This window comes from Anomaloglossus baeobatrachus, chromosome 2 (genome assembly GCF_048569485.1).
Source record: "Anomaloglossus baeobatrachus isolate aAnoBae1 chromosome 2, aAnoBae1.hap1, whole genome shotgun sequence".
Taxonomy (NCBI): Eukaryota; Metazoa; Chordata; class Amphibia; order Anura; family Aromobatidae; genus Anomaloglossus; species Anomaloglossus baeobatrachus.
In genome coordinates this window covers 122,344,129-122,365,250 of record NC_134354.1, presented here as the reverse complement: position 1 = coordinate 122,365,250, position 21,122 = coordinate 122,344,129, and the positions used below count along the sequence as shown (strand labels likewise).

Sequence of the window (21,122 nt, the reverse complement as noted above, 5' to 3'; positions counted from 1 at the left end):
TCCTGCACAGGCGCACTTTTATCTGCCCTAAGCACTGCAGATCAAAGTATTGTAGTGTGCATGATGTAGAGGACGCATCCTGCACACAGGCTTCAGAAGGAGGACAAAGATGGCCGAAAGAGGAGGCACCGGCACCAGAGAATGAAGACACCCATCTGAGCCACATCAACCGCAGCGACTAGTTTAGGTGAGTATTATAAAGTGATTTTTATGTTCTACACAGCGGCCTGGGCTCTTATATACAGCATGTTAGAATACTGTATTAAGAGCCCACTGGTGGTGGCCGCAGCTTATAGGCCGGGAAACCGGTGACAGGTTCCCTTTAACACTAGAAGTCCCAGAGAGGAGTCATTTAACATTTCTACCTTTGGAACCCAGAGACTGTCGAATGACCTGAAGGATTTTAGCGAACATCCTATAATCACCGTCTTTTGTTCTGTAATTAAGACCATTACTGTCGCACCACAGGAGGTTGTTGTTTTCCATTGAGTTTAGCCATTTAGTTTCCTGTTAGTTCTATTCAGTTTATTGTATTTGGTCATTTGACCCTCTTTCGGGACTTCAGGGGGGAGCTCGAAATTTCTGGGACTTCTAGTGTTAAGATGCACTCTGCTCTTCGATCATCCACATACTTTAAAGGGAACCCGTCATCAGGTCCCATATCACATCTGTATGACAAAACTCCCTGCCTAACTAGCCCTGTATAATGTTCACTAAATAGAATGGGTTTTTTTGGGGGGGGGGGGGTGTTTTGTTGTGGTTTTTTTTTTTTTTTTTTTAATGTATAAAGGATTTCTAACCTCTGCTGTCCCTATGCTGTGTGACTGACAGGTTCTCTAAGTCTAAAAAATAAATGACATACTGTATCGCAAATCTGTCACCTGTTTGTTTGGTATTTTTTTGACATCTAATCTGTGAGCAGCATGATTTAGAGACAGGACTTGAGTAAAGATCTCTGTGTCACTTACTGGGCTGCTTACTGTTGTTTAGATAATCTAGTAAACCTGCTGCCAGGTAGGCCTCCATATTCATGAGCTCTATAACCTAGGTACACCACTGATTGGGAGCTTTCTGGCTATGCACAGTGTACACAATTATGTGGTGTGGGCGGGGTTATATGGAGCTCCACATTCTAAGAACTGGTTAAACCAGAAGCCCCGAGGGAACAGATCCAGGTCTACTTCTGTTAAATTGTGAGTTAGAAGGCTTCACAAAGCTCGAAGATAAGTGGCCATCTTATTCGGAAGGTTGGGGTCACCGGTCTGTACCCTGATGGCTGCCTGTGTCGTAACCCAAGCTTCCTTGATGGCTATCAAGTCAAGTTTTGGCTCCTCTGAAGAGTGAAATGGGCTGCGGTGCGGAACGAAAACCAACCAGTCAACGCTCAAAAGTGTGAAAGTGAAGAGTGTGAACAAGGGCCATCTATTAGTAAGATGCTGTCAGATCATGCTTCTGGGGGGCGAGTGGGGGGTGTATTTCTGGGGGCACATCTGAGCCTCTAGCATTAAGCATCAGCCAATGTTACTCCAGTACTTGTGTGGAAACCAATAACACCGGAGGCTTCCAACCGCTCTGAGCAGGACACACATACTGCGTTTTGGCTTTCTTCCCTTGCTCAGGCTCCCGTAGGTTATATCCATCCCGATCACGGGTGACTTGCTCCATAGGAGGTCTTATGTTTGGTTGTATTGATACATCCGTGTGTGTTGTGCACAGTTTAGCATGTATTTTTTCACCAGCCATTGTTCCCCCGCTACGTCTTTATGTGGTAACATCGTTTGCTTCTTTTGCGTCCTTTGTTTCTTTTTAGGTTGTTTAATTGCATGTTTCTGATAAAAATGGGCTCAGCTGCAACATTTGTCAGCACAACTGGTGCTCTCCGCTGTACATACAGGGTTACACAGCGAATAACAATACTTGGCTGATTAAATATTCTAAAATAAGGCAATTTTCTATCGCAATTTAAACCTATATTATGTGGGTTTTTTTTTTCTTGATTTTTTTTTTTTCCTTTTATAACTTTCTTTTTGCACTTCCCAATAAACCTGTTGCTTGGCTACATTAGGAATTTTGGGCATTGTTCCTTTTTCTCTGAATGCTTATTCAAAAGCCTCTGTACAGTGTTTGTTGAAAATATGGTGTTTATATACTTCCTCCTTCCTCAAATCTTGAGGCATATTTTGTTCGTGTCACCTTCATACATGTTACATTTGTTGTGATGAGGTTTACATGCTTACTTCGTAAAGTAGGTTTTTATCCCAGATTGCCACATTACAAATTTCTAAATCTTATCAAATCATAATTTTTACTAGGGCGGTAATCATTACAGTAAATTTAAATGGCATGCCTTGTTGCATTGATAAAAATTTGTTCTAATATGACATGACAGATGCCTCTCCACATGTGCAGAAGAAGCTTGGTCCCTTCACTGCATGTGTAGGAATGTGATTCCAGTGGATTTTCTGATCTAATACTGGAGATATCGAGAGTACTTCAGTAAGAAGAGGCTGCTCACACTGCTGTCCACCCTGTGTATCTGGTCTAATACTCTAGTAACCTTGGTATCACCAGTAAGAAGAGGCTGCTCACACTGCTGCCTACCTTGTCTCCCTGATGAAATACTGGAGATACCGAAGGTACTGAGGGAAGAAGAGGCTGCTCACACTGGTGTCCACCCTGTCTTTCTAATCTAATACAGATTATACCAAGGGCTTTCTGAATGCTGAGAAGCTGTTGTGAGCTCAACATAGCTTGACAGTATTTATTTTACATGTATAGCGCTATCAATTCCACAGCACTTAACAGACCTCACCATCATCACTGTCCCTATTAGTGGCCCCAATCTACATTCCCTATCAGTATGTCTTTGGACTGTGGGTAAAAAATGGAAAACCCGTAGAAACCAACACAACCAAAGTGAGAACATATGGTCATGGCAGGATCATAAGCCCGGTCACCACGGCAAGGTATATATCTCTGTAAACTGGGAACCTAACTGGAAATGCCACGATCTGGATTAAAAACATCCCTGTCTGGGCAGCTAGACTAAAAATCTAACTTGGAATGCCACTATCTGGGTTACAAGTCTTTAGGGCGGAGTGCTCAATCAGAAAGAGACCCACTGCAAATATTAAAACAAAAAAACAACCTGATACCTTGCCGTGGTCACCGGGCTCGCATGCATTGGCCAATTCATAAACCAAATAAATCCTTTTTCATATATTCCTATAGCAGTAATGCAATACCAGAGTTCCCTTTTATACATTGTTGGCTTTTTAGTGTGCAGCTGCATGCATCTTGAAGTTACTATGTTTGTTCAGCTGGCACCTATTCACACAGAGTTGAAAAAGTAGACGCCTACAGTTCTGACCAAAGTGAAACTCCCATAGATCGGGTCTGAACTGTGCCGGAGCGACACTTGTCCTCAGCTGCTCCCTGTCGCTCCTCACTCTCCTGATGCTTGGACTCTGATGCCGCTGTCCACCTCCCTCCTGACACTTCCAGAGCCAGGACGACTGCTCCATCCCAGCACTTTTTGTTAATAAAGCACTGGAGAGGAGGCAGATTTTCCTTAAGGAGTAAATGTCAAGAATTCCCTATTTTTATGTTGGATTTGCACATGTATAAAGCTGCGGAGGACATAGTGTGTCAACTGATGAGCACTAGAGAAAGTTGTCACGCTGCCATGTGAAATGAATGGCCGGTGTGGAATCTGTAGGACGGGGACAGTCGATGAGGTCTTGGAATAGCAGATCGTCTACTATCGCTGCAGTGCTGCTATGTAGGAAAGCTTGGGGCTGTTGAGAATATTGTGCTGGAATTTGGTACAAAGGCTCTGGTCACATTATGATAGGGGTTTATTTACATCTGGCCAATTTACAATAGGACACACTAAGCAATATGGTCTGTGGATGTACAACATATACCGCATGATGGTGCTATGCTTGAGTGTGTCACTAACGGAACGTCTATACATTTAAATAACACTGTGTGAACGAGACCTATTGCCCTATAATGGCCCAGACAGGGCTCACTTTCATTTATTTCTCCTTTTCATCAAAGAGCCACGTTTTATTTTTCTTATCGACATATCCATTTGAGTGTTTGAGCTTCAGCAGGACCCTGGAGGCAATGATAACCCATCAACTCTACACAATTGTGCCCTGTAAAGGAGTATTCCCATCTCTAAGATCCCATCTCAATATGAAGTAGGTGTAGTTACAGTGGGGGGGGGGGGGTGGAGCATTTAGTCAGCCACCAATTGTGCAAGTTCTCCCACTTAGGCCAGAGTCACACTTGCGACTGCCTCGCGTGTAACTCGCGTGAGTGTCTCATTGAATCATCCAGCACGGACTTGCACTCTCCTGACAGGAGCGGGTCGGTTGCATGTATATCTATGCAGCTGAGATGCTCCTGTCCTGAGTGTGAGTCCATGCCGGGTGATTAAATGAGAGACTCGCGCGAGTTACATGCGAGGCACTCGCAAGTGTGACTCTGGCCTTAAAAAGATGAGAGAGACCAGTAAGGCTGCTTTCACACCTCCTGTTTTCTAAAACCTATGCAACGGATGCGGCGACAAAACCGCATCCTTTGCATACGTTTTTTTACATGTGGCCCGTCCGGTTTTTGCCGCTTGCGGCAGGCTACAGAGCATGCGCAGTGGAAAAAAAACGCATGTGGCGGCCGGATGCGTTTTTTGCTGCAGGACGCCGCATGCGGCGTCCATAGGCATACATTGCAAATCGCGCCACATCGGCTGTTTTTTTTTTTTTTTTTTTTTTTGCCGGACAAAAAAAAACGTGCCAGGCAACGTTCCACCCTGCCGCTGCATCGCATGCGGCAAAAAACGGACTGAACGCAAGCCCATGCGGCACAATACAGCACTAAAGTAAGTCTATGCAAAAAAAAACCCGCAACCGGCGGCAAAAAAACCCCACAGTTGCGTTTTTTCTGCAAAGGGCCGGATTGTGCCGCACAGGAAAAACTGGATGTGTGAAAGCAGCCTAATTGACATCATAGGTAGACCACAATTAGGAGTCAAAATGAGAAAACAAATCCAGAAAGTCACATTTTCTGATTTGGCAAAATTTTTTTTTTCAAATTATGGTGTAAAATAAGTGGTAATCTAAAAACCTGCACGGTTTCTCACTCACAGACCTGTAACTTCTTCTTTAAGAGGCTCCTCTGTCCTCCACTCATTACCAGTAGTAATGGCACCTGTTAAACTTATCAGTCTAAAAGACACCTGTCCACAACCTCAAACAGTCACACTCCAAACTCCGCTATGGTAAAGACCAAAGAGCTGTCAAAGGACATCAGAAACAAAATTGTAGCCCTGCACCAGGCTGGGAAGACTGATTCTGCAATAGGCAAGCAGCTTGGTGTGATGAAATAAACTGTCGTAGCATCAATAAGAAAATGGAAGACTTACAAGACCACTGATAATCTCCCTCAGTCTCACCCTGTGGGGTCAAAATGATCACAAGAACGGTGAGCAAAAATCTCAGAACCACACGGGGGACCTAGTGAATGACCTGCATAGAGCTGGGACCACCGTAACAAAGGCTACCATCAGTATCACACTACGCCACCAGGGACTCAGATCCTGCAGTGCCAGACATGTTCCCCTGCTTAAGCCAGTACATGTGTGGGCCCGTCTGAAGTTTGCTAGACAGCATTTGGCTTATCCAGAAGAGTATTGGGAGAATGTCATATGGTCTGATGAAGCCAAAGTAGAACTGATTGGTAGAAACACAACTCTTTGGATTCAACTCTGCATTCTGTCTCCTCCAAACACAAAGAACACCATACCTACTGTGAAGCATGGTGGTGGCAACATCATGCTTTGACACTTTTTCTCTGCAAAGGGACCAAGACGACTGACCCCTGCACATAAAAGAATGAATGGGCCATATATCATTAGATTTTGAGTGCAAAACTCCTTCAGCAAGGGCAAGGAAGATGAAACGTAGCTGGGTCTTTCAGCATGATAATGATCCCAAGCACACTGCCAGGGCAATTAAGGAGTGGCTTTGTAAGAAGCATGTGAAGGTCCTGGAGTGGCCTAGCCAGTCTCCAGATCTCTCAACCCCATAGAAAACCTTTGGAGAGCGTTGAAAGTCTGTGTTCCAGCGGCAGGCCCAAAACATCACTGCTCTAGAGATCTGCATGGATTTATGGGCCAACATGCCACCAACAGTGTGTGCCAATCTTATGAAGACTTACAGAAAACATTTCACCTCTGTCATTGCCACAAAGGATATATAACAAAATATTGAGCTGAACTTTTGTTATTGACCAAATACTTATTTTCCACCATAATTTGCAAAAATAATCTTGCCAAATCAGGCATGGTGATGTTTTTTTGGGGATTTTTTTTTCTTCTCCTTTTGTCTTTCATAGTTGTGGTCTGACCAAAAGCAAATAACTGCCACTATATTCCTATACTTAACCATGCATACCTAAGCTACTGCAATGCCCTGCACATGAGGTAAGAGACATATCTAATCAGCAGAACTATACTACACTTCTAAATGGAGGTATTTGCTAATATTATTATACCTATTACACATTGGGATAGGATCTTGGAGATGAGAATACCCTTTTAAGTGTTGCCATCAGTGATTGACGGAAGCATTTAAATGATTGAGCAGTGATCGGAGCTCGCCCCAGCTGCTATCTGTATACAGGTAGATACCAGCTATGTTACAGTCTGTATCTACCGTGTATGAGGCGAGCTCGGCTCCTAAGCCCTCTCCATACATACATTAGTGGTCTGTAATGAAACTCTAAATCGCTGGTTGGTCAGCAGATCGTCCAGTTTACGTAAAATTATACTTAATTGGGGTTGTCTAATGTCATATGTACATAGACATTTATGGCAAAGCCGGTGAGAGGCCAATACATGCAAGTTCCACCTCTAGGTAGTGGTACCCCCCCTATCTTCAGTGCGGGGGCCGTCTGATCCCCCATCCGCACTGATGAGAGGCATCTGTGCACACTTCTCGCATTTCACAGTTATGGAGAGGATCCGAAAACCCCTTCTTATGGAGATGAGGCCGGTCCCAGCCTAATATAGACATTTATTGCATAGCCTTTGGAAAGGTCAATCATGAAAACCCCTTAAGTGTACAATTGTAAGATATACAAGTTGCTAACTTTCTCTTGGCTGCGTGCCCACGATCAGAGCGTGTTCGCTGTGTCTAAAACGCTGCATTGTACAGTACAGGCACAGTGGATGGCGTTTCTAGAAATCCCATGCCCATTGTGCTGGTTTTTCCAGCAGCAAAAACTGACCTGTGGTGTGGCTTCCCGAGCTGCAGCATGTCAATTCTTTGCTGCGGAGATGCAAGTGTTTTCTGCAGGAACAACACGTAGAGAGACTGCAACTGCCCAAGCCCGGATCGTGGGCACAAGCCGCTTCGGTCTCCTGCGGAGGAGACTCACTGCCCCACAGGTCAGGACGCAGCGGCTCCTGATTGTATGCACATACTCTTACCCTCTGATCCTAGTTTTGGCAGCTCCCGGACCTTGTGTTCAATAAAGGAAGTTTCCTCTGTTAGCTGGTCATCACTGCTGTGTGTGCGCTTGAAGGGGGCTGTCTGTCTGTCTGCTCCTTTCAGTTGCTTAGCCAGCCCCATCACAGATCATACATTGACTGAGAAGGAGGCTGGCTTAGCCAGAAAAAAAATATTTGCAAAGGTATAGGCAGTGATGAGCACTCCTATGACGAGCAGTTGGATGCTCGGATGTGCACGACTTGAGCATCCAAATATATAATGGAAGACAATGGGGAACATGGTTTTTTTTTTTTTGGAAAATGTCCCTGGAAAATGCTTGGGTTTCCCATTGACTTCCATTATACTTGGGTACACATCCAATATGTGATATAGGATATAATATAGAGAAAGGGATGGATGAGAATATAGTATGTATATGTGTATATGCGTGTGTGTGTGTGTGTGTGTATATATATATATATATATATATATATATATATATACAATGTGTATGTATGTATATATGTGTGTGTGTGTGTATATATACACATACATAATATTCTAATAGAGAGATGAGTAATATATACATTCTCATCCCTCTATTAGAATATTGTGTGTGTATATGTGTGTGTATATATATATATAATATATATATAATTAATATATATAATATATATTTTATTTTCATATATTCTCATCCCTCTATTAGAACATTATGTGTGTGTGTGTATATATTTATAGATATAGATGTATATAATATGAGATATATATATAATATGAGATATATAGTAATATATAGTAGGTTGTGCATAGTTTCGGGAGGGATGTTTTCCAGGCCAGTTGGAGGCTAGATCTTATGCTCAGGCCTTTGGGATCTTGTGTTCGGCTCTACGTTGCCTGTGTATAAGCCGCTTCAGGAATATTTCTTTAGTGATGGTAGGATCTCTGGTGCCAGCGCTGCCTGTTTGTTCTGTGTACAGATTTCCCACGTTTCGGAGCGGAGCATGAGGGCGATTCCCCCAGCAGGCGCAGGCTGCGTAAGCGTTGGCTCCCAACTCAAACAGTTTGAAGTGTCTGAGGTTTGCGAGCTCGGGCCCGGGGACGCTGCAGATCACCTCCAGGCACCGCTCCGGATTGTTTAACCAGACACCAGTTAGGGAAGAATAAACACCGGGACAGTGGGGATTTCTTCTAAGCAAATGCCAATAGGTAGAAAGTGGGGGAGAGGCGCAGTGCAGCATTCTTCATATCTGTGTCAGTAATAGTATAACATTTCACCCCAGCTTTTATATCTTGTAGGATGACTTTGTGTATAATAAGTGTATGCGCTTGGTAACTTTTACATGTCTGTGCATCAACACTGCTCTCTTCCCATCACTTTGAGAGCATATATTTGGCAAAAAAAGGCTCCCAGCACATTCGCTATTCAACTCCATTTAACCTATGGAGGCCCAGAGTATCTTTATACTTCCTTTAGCAAGTGTACTTTTTTTTTCTTATTCCTCTTTTTCTCTGTTAGGGGTCATTCACATGTCTGATTTTCCGTGGATTGTTGGCATACAGCGCTGCGATCAGGAGCACAACTGTCGCGTTTCGCAATGGCTTCCTCAGAAGTGGCAGATAAAGCGAATGCATGGAGTGAGGACAGGCTTGTGCAATCACTACAGTCTTATTGAGCATTTTAGAGCCCTGTTATCAGTATTGCTGGGGATCCTGACTGATCCAGAAGTCTTTACCTCCATATGGGGGCCACAAGTGTCTTTTTTGCCTTTTGGGTAAATATACTTTTTCGTTTTCTTTTTCTTCTTGTCCGTGGTCTGTAAAAGATCATGGAGACATGTCTGATTTTTGATCGAAGTGACGGATCACAATCAGCAATACAAGTCTATGGGGGTATGAAAAAAACTGGACAACGCTAAAAAATTTCTCCTCGTGCAAGAATAACTGATGACACAGACCAAATTCTGATGACACTGGGGCTGAAACAGTTGGTCTATCTCGTATGTGAAAAAAAGACTTCTGAACGAGGCCTTAGTAGTAGTGGTCCTTTACTAAGTTATGGAACCTTAGATTTTTCCTATATGTTGGGATAAAAGCCTGCCGTTATTATTATTATTATTTATTTTTATAGCGCCGTTCATTCCATCGCGCTTTACAGTGAAAGAGGGTATACATACAATAATTAACAGTATATAACAGACTGGTATAGGAGGAGAGAGGACCCTGCGCGCGAGGGCTCACAGTCTACAGGGAATGGGTGATGGTACAATAGGTGAGGACAGAACTGGTTGCGCAGTGGTGTACTGGACTGAGGGTTATTGTAGGCTTGTTGGAAGAGATGGGTCTTGAGGTTCCTCTTGAAGCTTTCCACGGTAGGTGAGAGTCTGATATGCTGTGGTAGAGCGTTCCAGAGTATGGGGGGATGCACGGGAGAAATCTTGTACGCGATTGTGGGAAGAGGAGAGAAGGAGATCTTGTGAGGATCTGAGGTTGCGTGCGGGTAGGTACCGGGAGACTAGGTCACATGTAGGGGGGAGACAGGATGTGGATGGCTTTGTATGTCATGGTTAATGTTTTGAACTGGAGCCATTATAATTAAATGCTGGGATATCGTCCTAATAATGAACAGCACCAATGTAAAGCTCTTACGGGGCCAATTTGATCAATATAGGCTCATTAATATATACAGTGTCTACAAGTAGTATTCAACCCCCGGCAGATTTAGCAGGTTTGATAAGATGCAAATAAGTTAGAGCCTGCAAACTTCAAACAAGAGCAGGATTTATTAACAGATGCATAAATCTTACAAACCAACAAGTTATGTTGCTCAGTTAAATTTTAATAAACTTTCAACATAAAAGTGTGGGTCAATTATTATTCAACCCCTAGGTTTAATATTTTGTGGAATAACCCTTCTTTGCAATTACAGCTAATAATCGTCTTTTATAAGACCTGATCAGGCCGGCACAGGTCTCTGGAGTTATCTTGGCCCACTCCTCCATGCAGATCTTCTCCAAGTTATCTAGGTTCTTTGGGTGTCTCATGTGGACTTTAATCTTGAGCTCCTTCCACAAGTTTTCAATTGGGTTAAGGTCAGGAGACTGACTAGGCCACTGCAACACCTTGATTTTTTCCCTCTTGAACCAGGCCTTGGTTTTCTTGGCTGTGTGCTTTGGGTCGTTGTCTTGTTGGAAGATGAAATGACGACCCATCTTAAGATCCTTGATGGAGGAGCGAAGGTTCTTGGCCAAAATCTCCAGGTAGGCCGTGCTATCCATCTTCCCATGGATGCGAACCAGATGGCCAGGCCCCTTGGCTGAGAAACAGCCCCACAGCATGATGCTGCCACCACCATGCTTGACTGTAGGGATGGTATTCTTGGGGTCGTATGCAGTGCCATCCAGTCTCCAAACGTCACGTGTGTGGTTGGCACCAAAGATCTCGATCTTGGTCTCATCAGACCAGAGAACCTTGAACCAGTCTGTCTCAGAGTCCTCCAAGTGATCATGAGCAAACTGTAGACGAGCCTTAACATGACGCTTTGAAAGTAAAGGTACCTTACGGGCTCGTCTGGAACGGAGACCATTGCGGTGGAGTACGTTACTTATGGTATTGACTGAAACCAATGTCCCCACTGCCATGAGATCTTCCCGGAGCTCCTTCCTTGTTGTCCTTGGGTTAGCCTTGACTCTTCGGACAAGCCTGGCCTCGGCACGGGTGGAAACTTTCAAAGGCTGTCCAGGCCGTGGAAGGCTAACAGTAGTTCCATAAGCCTTCCACTTCCGGATGATGCTCCCAACAGTGGAGACAGGTAGGCCCAACTCATTGGAAAGGGTTTTGTACCCCTTGCCAGCCTTGTGACCCTCCACGATCTTGTCTCTGATGGCCTTGGAATGCTCCTTTGTCTTTCCCATGTTGACAAAGTATGAGTGCTGTTCACAAGTTTGGGGAGGATCTTAATTAGAAAAGGCTGGAAAAAGAGATAATTAATCCAAACATGTGAAGCTCATTGTTCTTTGTGCCTGAAATACTTCTTAATACTTTAGGGGAACCAAACAGAATTCTGGTGGTTTGAGGGGTTGAATAATAAATGACCCTCTGAATAAACTTTTCACAATTTAAAAAAAAAAAAAAAAAAAAAAAGAGATAACATTCTTTTTTGCTGCAGTGCATTTCACACTTCCAGGCTGATCTACAGTCCAAATGTCACAATGCCAAGTTAATTCCGAATGTGTAAACCTGCTAAATCTGCAGGGGGTTGAATACTACTTGTAGGCACTGTACATTTTATATATATATATATATATATATATATATATATATATATATATATATATATATATATATATAAATATTATGATCTCGTGAGTCAGTATATATGTAAATCAGACACTATTTCACAGATTGATTGCAGCTCTATACATGTTCCTATGAGCCTAATTGCATATAGAGACCTCATTACTCTGCAAAGTGCAAAAGTAATCATCTCACAACTGGAGAAAAGTGCTTGGTGCAATGTAAACCACCATGTCAGAGGAGCGTGCAGCATGGTAAAAGCAGGGAAATCATTTAGGGGTAGCGACCAGTTGATTTATGGTAATATGTGCTCAATAGTAGTAATACAAGCTCAGTTCAGGGCTTTCAATTTGGAATAACATTTAGAAATGGACTCCTGTGAAAACAATCCTTTTCGGCATACAGCGCCTCCTTCAGGAGCACAACTGTCGTGTTTCACTACGGCTTCCTCAGAAGGTGCTGATAAAGCCAGTGCATGGAGTGATCACAGGCTTGGGTGATCACCATAACATTGTTATTGAGCATTGTAGGGCCATGTTCTCAGGATTGTTGGGGGCTCCTGACTAGGGATGAGGGAGCCCGAAACTGTAAAGTTCAGGGTCCGTATCGAACATCTTGTGTTTGGTGCTGAACACCGAACACAGACTTTTGACTATATACCGTACGTGTGGTTCCTGTTCGGGCTTGTCACCTGTATAAAGCTTGTTGAAAGATTGCAGATCAGCTAATCTGCATGCATTTGGGCTGTGGGCACTTCTGGAGCCATCGCAGCCATGCCAAGTATTAACCTAGTTGTGATTGGTGCGGAATCACTGTGAAAAAAACAAAATATATAATGACGTGGGCTACAAATTGAAGGTAAATGGTAGTAATAGCAGTGTGTATATATATATATATATATATATATATATTATATTTAATATATCCGTGTTTCCCAGAGGATCACGCTGCAGTCACTCTCTTCCAGGCCCGCTAATTAAAGTTCATGAATATTTACTGTTCTCTTGCCCATCCTCTGTGCCATGTCTGTGATTGGTTGCAGGCTGCTATATATGCCCGCCTCTCTGTCTCTGCATCTGTGATTGGTTGCAGTCATTTTGCTGTATAGTAGTGCAAAAAAGAAATATTACTTTAGCATAAATTACGTAGACTCCTGCCATATTTTGATGCCCAGCGTGGGTAAAACAGCTGCAGTCCTTACCTGTGACCTTTTTACCATGGATATGAAAATGGGGGGGAGGAGACATAGGGTCCCCCCATTATTGATATCCAGCCACCGTACAGTAGATAGATTTGGGCTGGTGTTGTCAGGATGGTAGGCACCATGGGTATTGTCCCCCCCAGTCTAAAAATACCAGCCCGCAGCTGACCAGAATTGTTGCATCCATCCAGGTGCCGTTATGTGCTGTTGTGCTAAACATGTGATTGATATCTTTTATTTATATTACTGGAGATGCTTCATCTTACTTCCCTTTGTCTTGTGTGGTAAATGCCTGACCAGTATTTTACTCCATTAGATAAATGTTTCCTATCAGCTGTATATAATGTAATAACCACATTGTACACACCGAGCAGAAACCGTGCCAAATGTGAAGTTGACCTTTTAGTTAATAGCTCAGAGTATCTGCCGGGGGCCACAAGCAATAGCCCCCCTGTTAAGTAGACCCCTTTTAGGAAAGAATATTGTTTGTATTAAGTGGTCCTGATATTCTGTTTCCTTTTTCATGTAAATGCTTTGTAGTCGGCTGATCTAAACGTACATGTTTATGGGGGAGATGGCCCCCGGCCAAAGGAGCGTGGTCTGACAGCTGTTTTATGTGCAGGTCCAGCGTTACTGTGAGATTAGACGATGTATATGTAAAGCACTATGGAATTAATAGCGCTATATAAATGAATAAATATTATATGGCATTATCTATTATTATTATTATTATTATTATTATTATTATTATTATTATTAATAATGATAATCCTAATAATAATAAATTATTATTATTATTTTATATGGCTTATTATTATTATTTGGAGTATTATTTGGCTTATTATTATTTTATATGGCTTATTTATATTATTTGGCGTATTATTATTATAATAATATGGGTGGGTTAACAAGAAAAAAAGTTGTTGTTTTTTTTTAACCCCTTAACGACCTTGGACGTACTGAGTACGTCATGGTGACATGGTGCTAAAGGACCCATGACGTACTCAGTACGTCCTGGCGAAATCGCGGTCCCGGAGCCCCGGGGAGTGAAATTTATTTACTTAAACGGTGGATTCGGGAAGGAGGGGACCTCTGCCTGACGTCAGGAGGGGTGGTGCCTCCTCCCCGAACCTACAGAGGCTGTGATTGGCTGACGAACGCCGCTCAGCCAATTACAGCCACTGTAATGTTCCAGCCATTGAAAATGGCTGGAACATTGAAATCCAGCCCTGATCAGTGCTGCTGTAGCACTGGCCATTGGCTGGAGCTGGGTGATCGATGCTTCACCCGCCCCCAGCTCTGATTGGAGAGACCGGTCTTGTGACCGCTCTCTCCAATCAATGTGGATCTGCGGCCTGTGACCGTCCCTGGAAGCCGAAGCTCTGCGGGTGCCCATCGGTAAGTTGCTGCCCCCGCTCGCCCGCCCCTGTCCCAGCCGCTCGCCCCGCCCGCCCGCCCCTGTCCCAGCCGCTCGCCCGCCCGCCCGCCCCTGTCCCAGCCGCTCGCCCGCCCGCCCGCCCCTGTCCCAGCCGCTCGCCCGCCCGCCCGCCCCTGTCCCAGCCGCTCGCCCGCCCCTGTCCCAGCCGCTCGCCCGCCCCTGTCCCAGCCGCTCGCCCGCCCCTGTCCCAGCCGCTCGCCCGCCCGCCCCTGTCCCAGCCGCTCGCCCGCCCCTGTCCCAGCTGCTCGCCCCTGTCTCCGATCGCCCCGCCGCCACGCTCGATTTACCGCTGTCCCCGCCGCCGCTCCGATCCACCGCTGTCCCGGCCGCCGCTCCGATCCACCGCTGTCCCGGCCGCCGCTCCGATCCACCGCTGTCCCGGCCGCCGCTCCGATCCACCGCTGTCCCGGCCGCCGCTCCGATCCACCGCTGTCCCGGCCGCCGCTCCGATCCACCGCTGTCCCGGCCGCCGCTCCGATCCACCGCTGTCCCGGCCGCCGCTCCGATCCACCGCTGTCCCGGCCGCCGCTCCGATCCACCGCTGTCCCGGCCGCCGCTCCGATCCACCGCTGTCCCGGCCGCCGCTCCGATCCACCGCTGTCCCGGCCGCCGCTCCGATCCACCGCTGTCCCGGCCGCCGCTCCGATCCACCGCTGTCCCGGCCGCCGCTCCGATCCACCGCTGTCCCGGCCGCCGCTCCGATCCACCGCTGTCCCGGCCGCCGCTCCGATCCACCGCTGTCCCGGCCGCCGCTCCGATCCACATGTGGGGGGAGGGTGGCTTGCAGTGCTCCACATGTGGGGGGAGGGTGGCTTGCAGTGCTCCACATGTGGGGGGGAGGGTGGCTTGCAGCACATGTGGGGGGGAGGGTGGCTTGCAGCACATGTGGGGGGGGAGGGTGGCTTGCAGCACATGTGGGGGGAGGGTGGCTTGCAGTGCTCCACATGTGGGGGGAGGGTGGCTTGCAGTGCTCCACATGTGGGGGGAGGATGGCTTGCAGTGCTCCACATGTGGGGGGGAGGGTGGCTTGCAGTGCTCCACATGTGGGGGGGAGGGTGGCTTGCAGCACATGTGGGGGGGGAGGGTGGCTTGCAGCACATGTGGGGGGGGAGGGTGGCTTGCAGTGCTGCAAGCCACCCTCCCCCCACATGTGCTGCAAGCCACCCTCCCCCCCCCCCCCACATGTGCTGCAAGCCACCCTCCCCCCCCCACATGTGCTGCAAGCCACCCTCCCCCCTCCCCCCTCCATGTTCTGGGGCCCCCCCTCCTCCATGTGCCATCTCTCTCTCCCATCAGACTCTGCCCCCCTCCCCGATCTGCTGCCTGCTCTCTCCCATCCTCTTCATCTACTGCCCCCTCTCACCCTCCTCAATCTGTTGCCTCCTTCATCTGCTGCCTCTTCTGTCTGCTGTGATCCTGCTGCCTAGATCCATCCTGTAAGGTAGGTATCCCCATCTCACCTCCCCCCCCCCCCCCCCATCCTCTGCCGCTCCTCCACCCGCTGCGCCATTTCCCATCATCCATCCGTTGCGCCCTTTCCCATCCTCTGCCGCTCCTCCATCCGCTGCGCCATTTTCCATCTTCCATCCGCTGCGCCCTTTCCCATCCTCTGCCGCTCCTCCATCCGCTGCGCACTTTCCCATCTTCCATCCGCTGCGCCCTTTCTCATCTGCCGCCCCGCCCTCTCGCATCGCATTATCCAGCGCAGTTGCTTGCTTCCAGACTGGAGTGGATGATGCGATGCGAGACTCGTGCATTGCTCTCACGTTTGGCACTGGTCTTAGTGGCAGGCGCTCATATTTTTTTTTTTTTTATTCATTTTTTTTTTTTTACTGATGTCTGTATTTTTTATTTCGCCAAACTAATTTTTTTGTATGGGGGGGGGGGGTCTAGTTTCCAAAATGGGATCACATGTGGGGGAGCTCCATTGTTTAGGCACCTCAGGGGGTCTCCAAATGCAACATGGCGTCTGCTAATAATTCCAACCAATTTTACTGTGAAATGGCGCTCCTTCTCTTCTGAGCCCCGCCGTATGCCCAAACAATTGATTTCCACCACATATGAGGTACCTGTGTACTCAGGAGAAATTGCACAATACATTTTATGGTGCATTTTTTCCTGATACCCTTGTGAAAAAAAAGCTACCTGTTTGAAAAAACAATTTTGTGGTAAAAAAAATAATAAAATATTTTCACGGCTGAACATTACAAACGTTTGTGAAGCCTCCAGGGGTTCAAAGTGCTCACTAAATAGCTAGATAAATTCCATGAGGGGTCTAGTTTCCAAAATGGGATCACATGTGGGGGAGCTCCATTGTTTAGGCACTTCAGGGGGGTCTCCAAATGCAACATGGCGTCCGCTAATAATTCCAACCAATTTTGCTGTGAAATGGCGCTCCTTGCCTGCCGAGTCCTGCTGTGTGCCCAAACATTTGATTTCCACCACATATGGGGTATCTGCGTACTCAGGAGAAAATGCACAATACATTTTATGGTGCATTTTTTCCTGATACCGTTGTGATAAAAAAAGCTACCTGGTTGAAGCAACAGTTTTGTGGTAAAAAAAATTTTTTTTCTTTTCACGGCTCAACGTTATAAACTTCTGTGAAGCCCCCAGGGGATCAAAGTGCACATCAAACATCTAGAAAAAATATTTGAGGGGTCTAGTTTCCAAAATGGGGTCACTTGTGGGGGAGGTCCATTGTTTAGGCACCTCAGGGAGTCTTCAAACCCGACATGGCGTCCGCTAATGAGTGCAGCTAATTTTGCACTCAAAAATTCAAATGGCGCTCCTTGCCTTCCGAGTCCTGCCGTGTGCCCAAACATTTGATTTCCACCACATATGGCGTATCTGCGTACTCAGGAGAAAATGCACAATACATTTTATGGTGCATTTTTTCCTGATACCGTTGTGATAAAAAAAGCTACCTGGTTGAAGCAACAGTTTTGTGGTAAAAAAAAGTTTTTTTCTTTTCACGGCTCAACGTTATAAACTTCTGTGAAGCCCCCAGGGGTTCAAAGTGCACATCAAACATCTAGAAAAAATATTTGAGGGGTCTAGTTTCCAAAATGGGGTCACTTGTGGGGGAGCTACATTGTTTAGGCACCTCAGGGAGTCTTCAAACCCGACATGGCGTCCGCTAATGAGTGCAGCTAATTTTGCGTTCAAAAATTCAAATGGTGCTCCTTGCCTTCCGAGTCCTGCCGTGTGCCCAAACATTTGATTTCCACCACATATGAGGTATCTGCGTACTCAGGAGAAAATGCACAATACATTTTATGATGCATTTTTCCTGATACCCTTGTGAAAATACTAATTTTTATGGCTAAAGTAACATTTTTGTGTTAAAGTAAAATTTTCATTTTTTCGTCTACATTGCTTTGGTTGCTGTGAAGCTCCTAAAGGGTTAATAAACTTCTTGGATGTGGTTTTGAGCAGAGTGAGGGGTGCAGATTTTAGAATGGGGTCACTTTTGGGTATTTTCTGTCGCCTAGGTTTCTCAAATCACTCCAAATGTGATGTGGTACCTAAAAATTTTTTTTATGTAAATTTTGTTGGAAAAATGAGAAATTGCTGATGAACTTTGAACCCTTCTAACTTCCTAACGGAATTTTTTTTTTTTTCAAAAATTGCGCTGGTGTAAAGCAGACAAGTGGGAAATGTTATTTAGTAACTATTTTGTGTGACCTATCTCTCAGATTTATGGGCATAAAATTTCAAATTTTGAAAATTGCGAAATTTTCAAAATTTTCGCCAAATTTCCGAAATTTTCACAAATTAACGCAAAACATATCGGCCTAAATTTACTACTGACATGAAGCACAATATGTCACGAAAAAACAATCTCAGAATCGCCAGGATCCGTTGAAGTGTTCCAGAGTTATAACCTGTCAAAGTGACACTGGTCAAAATTGCAAAAAATGGCCGGGTCTTTAAGGTGAAAACAGGCTGGGGGCTGAAGGGGTTAAAGTCACAAGTTAATTGGTTGGGGGGGCTGCAAGATTATCAGGAATCACCAGATGAACAAGCAAAAGGCTAATTTGTTGGATGAAATTATGTATAATCCGGCTTTAGTCCTAGTGCAGCGTCCTGTGTAAATGCCCAGATCAATGGCAGCCTCTGCACACTGAGCGATCCATTGCAGATCATTCGTCGCGCAGCGTTTGCACACAAGTGGACCACGCTGAGAAACCGCCGATCGCTAAACCTATTGAGTGCTGCTGGTTCATGGAAATGGACCCAAAGTGCCTGTATACATTGGAGTCGATGATGTTATTTATAGTGTTCAACTATGGATTTCAGACAGTGCAGAAAGATAAGAGACCTGGCAATCATTCCTATAGCTGGCATGCGTCTAGTTTTGATACATGTATATGAGAGGAGTCGAGAAGTCAGTTTATATACTGAATACAATTGAAATTAGTTTGATTCATTAAATGCTCATCTAAATATTGCCATTCTGACATTTTCAAAGTAAATACACCAATCTCATTAGGTCCAAGTGATGCATTTAATAATCTATCTGGTGTGTAACGTGATATCTGGTGACTTTCCACCTGAAATGTCCAGTCTCTTGCTTGGACGTCACGCGTGTATATGGTGAGGCCCCATAGTATAGAGCTGGCATTAGCTCCACACCTAGAACTGTAACATATTTTTATGTAATATCTTATTCGCCTACATTTTACTATACAATGTCAGTTTTATAACACTTTTTTTTCCTTTTAATGATTGTAGGTCTGTAACAGATCCCCGAGATGGAAAGAGAGTTGCTCTCAAAAAGATGCCCAACGTCTTCCAGAATCTAGTCTCTTGCAAAAGGGTCTTCCGAGAATTGAAGATGTTGTGTTTTTTTAAGCATGACAACGTAAGTAAAATGTGTAATTTCTGCACGTAATTGTCTTTCCTTATTGTGGAATAGATTATACAGCAGGTTGCTCCTGATTCTGTGATGCTTCTCTCTTATCCTTTATCTTTTTATAGAGACTACAGCAGATATGCTAAGGAGGTTGTACATGACAATGCAGGCGAGGACCGAGAGGACATAGGGCTGGTTCACACTAAGCGACAGCGACAACGAGGTCGCTGTTACGTCACCATTTTCTGTGACGTAACAGCGACCTTGTAAGTCGCTGTTATGATCGCTGCTTAGCTGTCAAACACAGCAGCCGAAGCAGCGATCATAACCGTGAGAGCAGGGAGCCGCGCACACTGCTTAGCGCTGGCTCCTTGCTCTCCTAGCTACAGTACACATTGGGTTAATTAACCCGATGTGTACTGCAGCTACATGTGCAGAGAGCCGGAGCCGGCAGCACAGGCAGCGTGAGAGTTGCGGAGGCTGGTAACTAAGGTAAATATCGGGTAACCACCTTGGTTACCCGATGTTTACCCTGGTTACAGCTTACCGCAGGCTGCCAGACGCCGGCTTCTGCTCCCTGCTCGCTTCATTTCGTCGCTCTCTCGCTGTCACACACAGCGATCTGTGTATCACAGCGGGAGAGCGCCTTTGAAGAAAACTAACCAGGGCTGTGTGTAACGAGCAGCGATCTCGCAGCAGGGGCCAGATCGCTGCTCAGTGTCGCACACAGCGAGATCGCTAATGAGGTCACTGTTGCGTCACCAAAACCGTGCCGTAGCAGCGATTTCGGTAGCGATCTCGCTATGTGTGAAGCACCCCATAGTCTATAGCTAGAGAGATCAGACAAGCTGTGGGGTGAGAACTCTTAAGGCCAGAGTCACACTTGCGAGTGCCTCGCGTGTAACTCGCGCGAGTCTCTCATTGAATCACCCGGCACGGACTCGCACTCTCCTGACAGGAGCGGGTTGGTTGCATGAATGTCTATGCAGCTGAGACGCTCCTGTCAGGAGAGTGCGAGTCCGTGCCGGGTGATTCAATGAGAGACTCGCGCGAGTTACACGCGAGGCACTCGCAAGTGTGACTCTGGCCTTATAGGGAGTGGGGAAGCGGTACCACAGACTGACTCTTAATAGGGATTGTGGGAGCAGTACCACAGACTGACACCAGGAGTGTAGAGAGAATGAAACAGAAATTCTCATGGCATAAGGATCCCGCACTGGGGAGAGGGGGGATTCCCACCATCAGCATCACCTCTGTACATGGAAGAACAGATCTTTAGTTGTAGCAGCAGAAATCGGTACAGGAATGAAGCTGTGCTGATACATGAGAGCTAGTGAGCGCCGCGGCGTCCTGGGCACACCTCCCTCGTATTCATCCTGTACTGTAGGGAGGGACACATCCACATGAGCGGACTGGAACTCAGGGGTCTGAAAATGAATACAAATTTGCACTAACGACTGTAAATGTTTAATTTCCCTAAAATGTTTCGCGTCTGTCTTTTTTGGAAAGAAACATTAGTGTGATTTTTCTAGGTATAATCCATATATTCCAATCAATACACATTGCAGGTCAAAATCCCAGGCACCTTGCAAAGTGAAAGCTGCTTGGTTGTAAACTGGACTACATTTTACTTTTAAAGTGAACCTGTCAGGTGCAATATGCACCTAGAACCACGAGCAGATCTAAGTGCATATTGCGAATCCCTGCCTAACTGTCCCTGTATCTAGTAGCATAGATAAAGATCTTTAGAAAAAGTATTTCTAAATATCCTTTATGATATGCTAAGGAGGCCAGCGACTAGAAGCAGGGGCGTTAGTTTCCTTGGCTAGT

The 21,122-nt window shown here is 45.7% G+C and overlaps 1 protein-coding gene across 1 annotated transcript in view; it reads left to right on the top strand.

Moving 5' to 3' along the window:
• Positions 1-21,122, top strand: part of NLK (nemo like kinase) — a 226,252-nt gene that overhangs the window by 76,279 nt on the left and 128,851 nt on the right. The window contains exon 2 of the mRNA XM_075335303.1: positions 19,172-19,301. Within this exon, the coding sequence (XP_075191418.1) occupies positions 19,172-19,301 (130 nt within the window). The remainder of the gene's footprint in view (positions 1-19,171; positions 19,302-21,122) is intronic.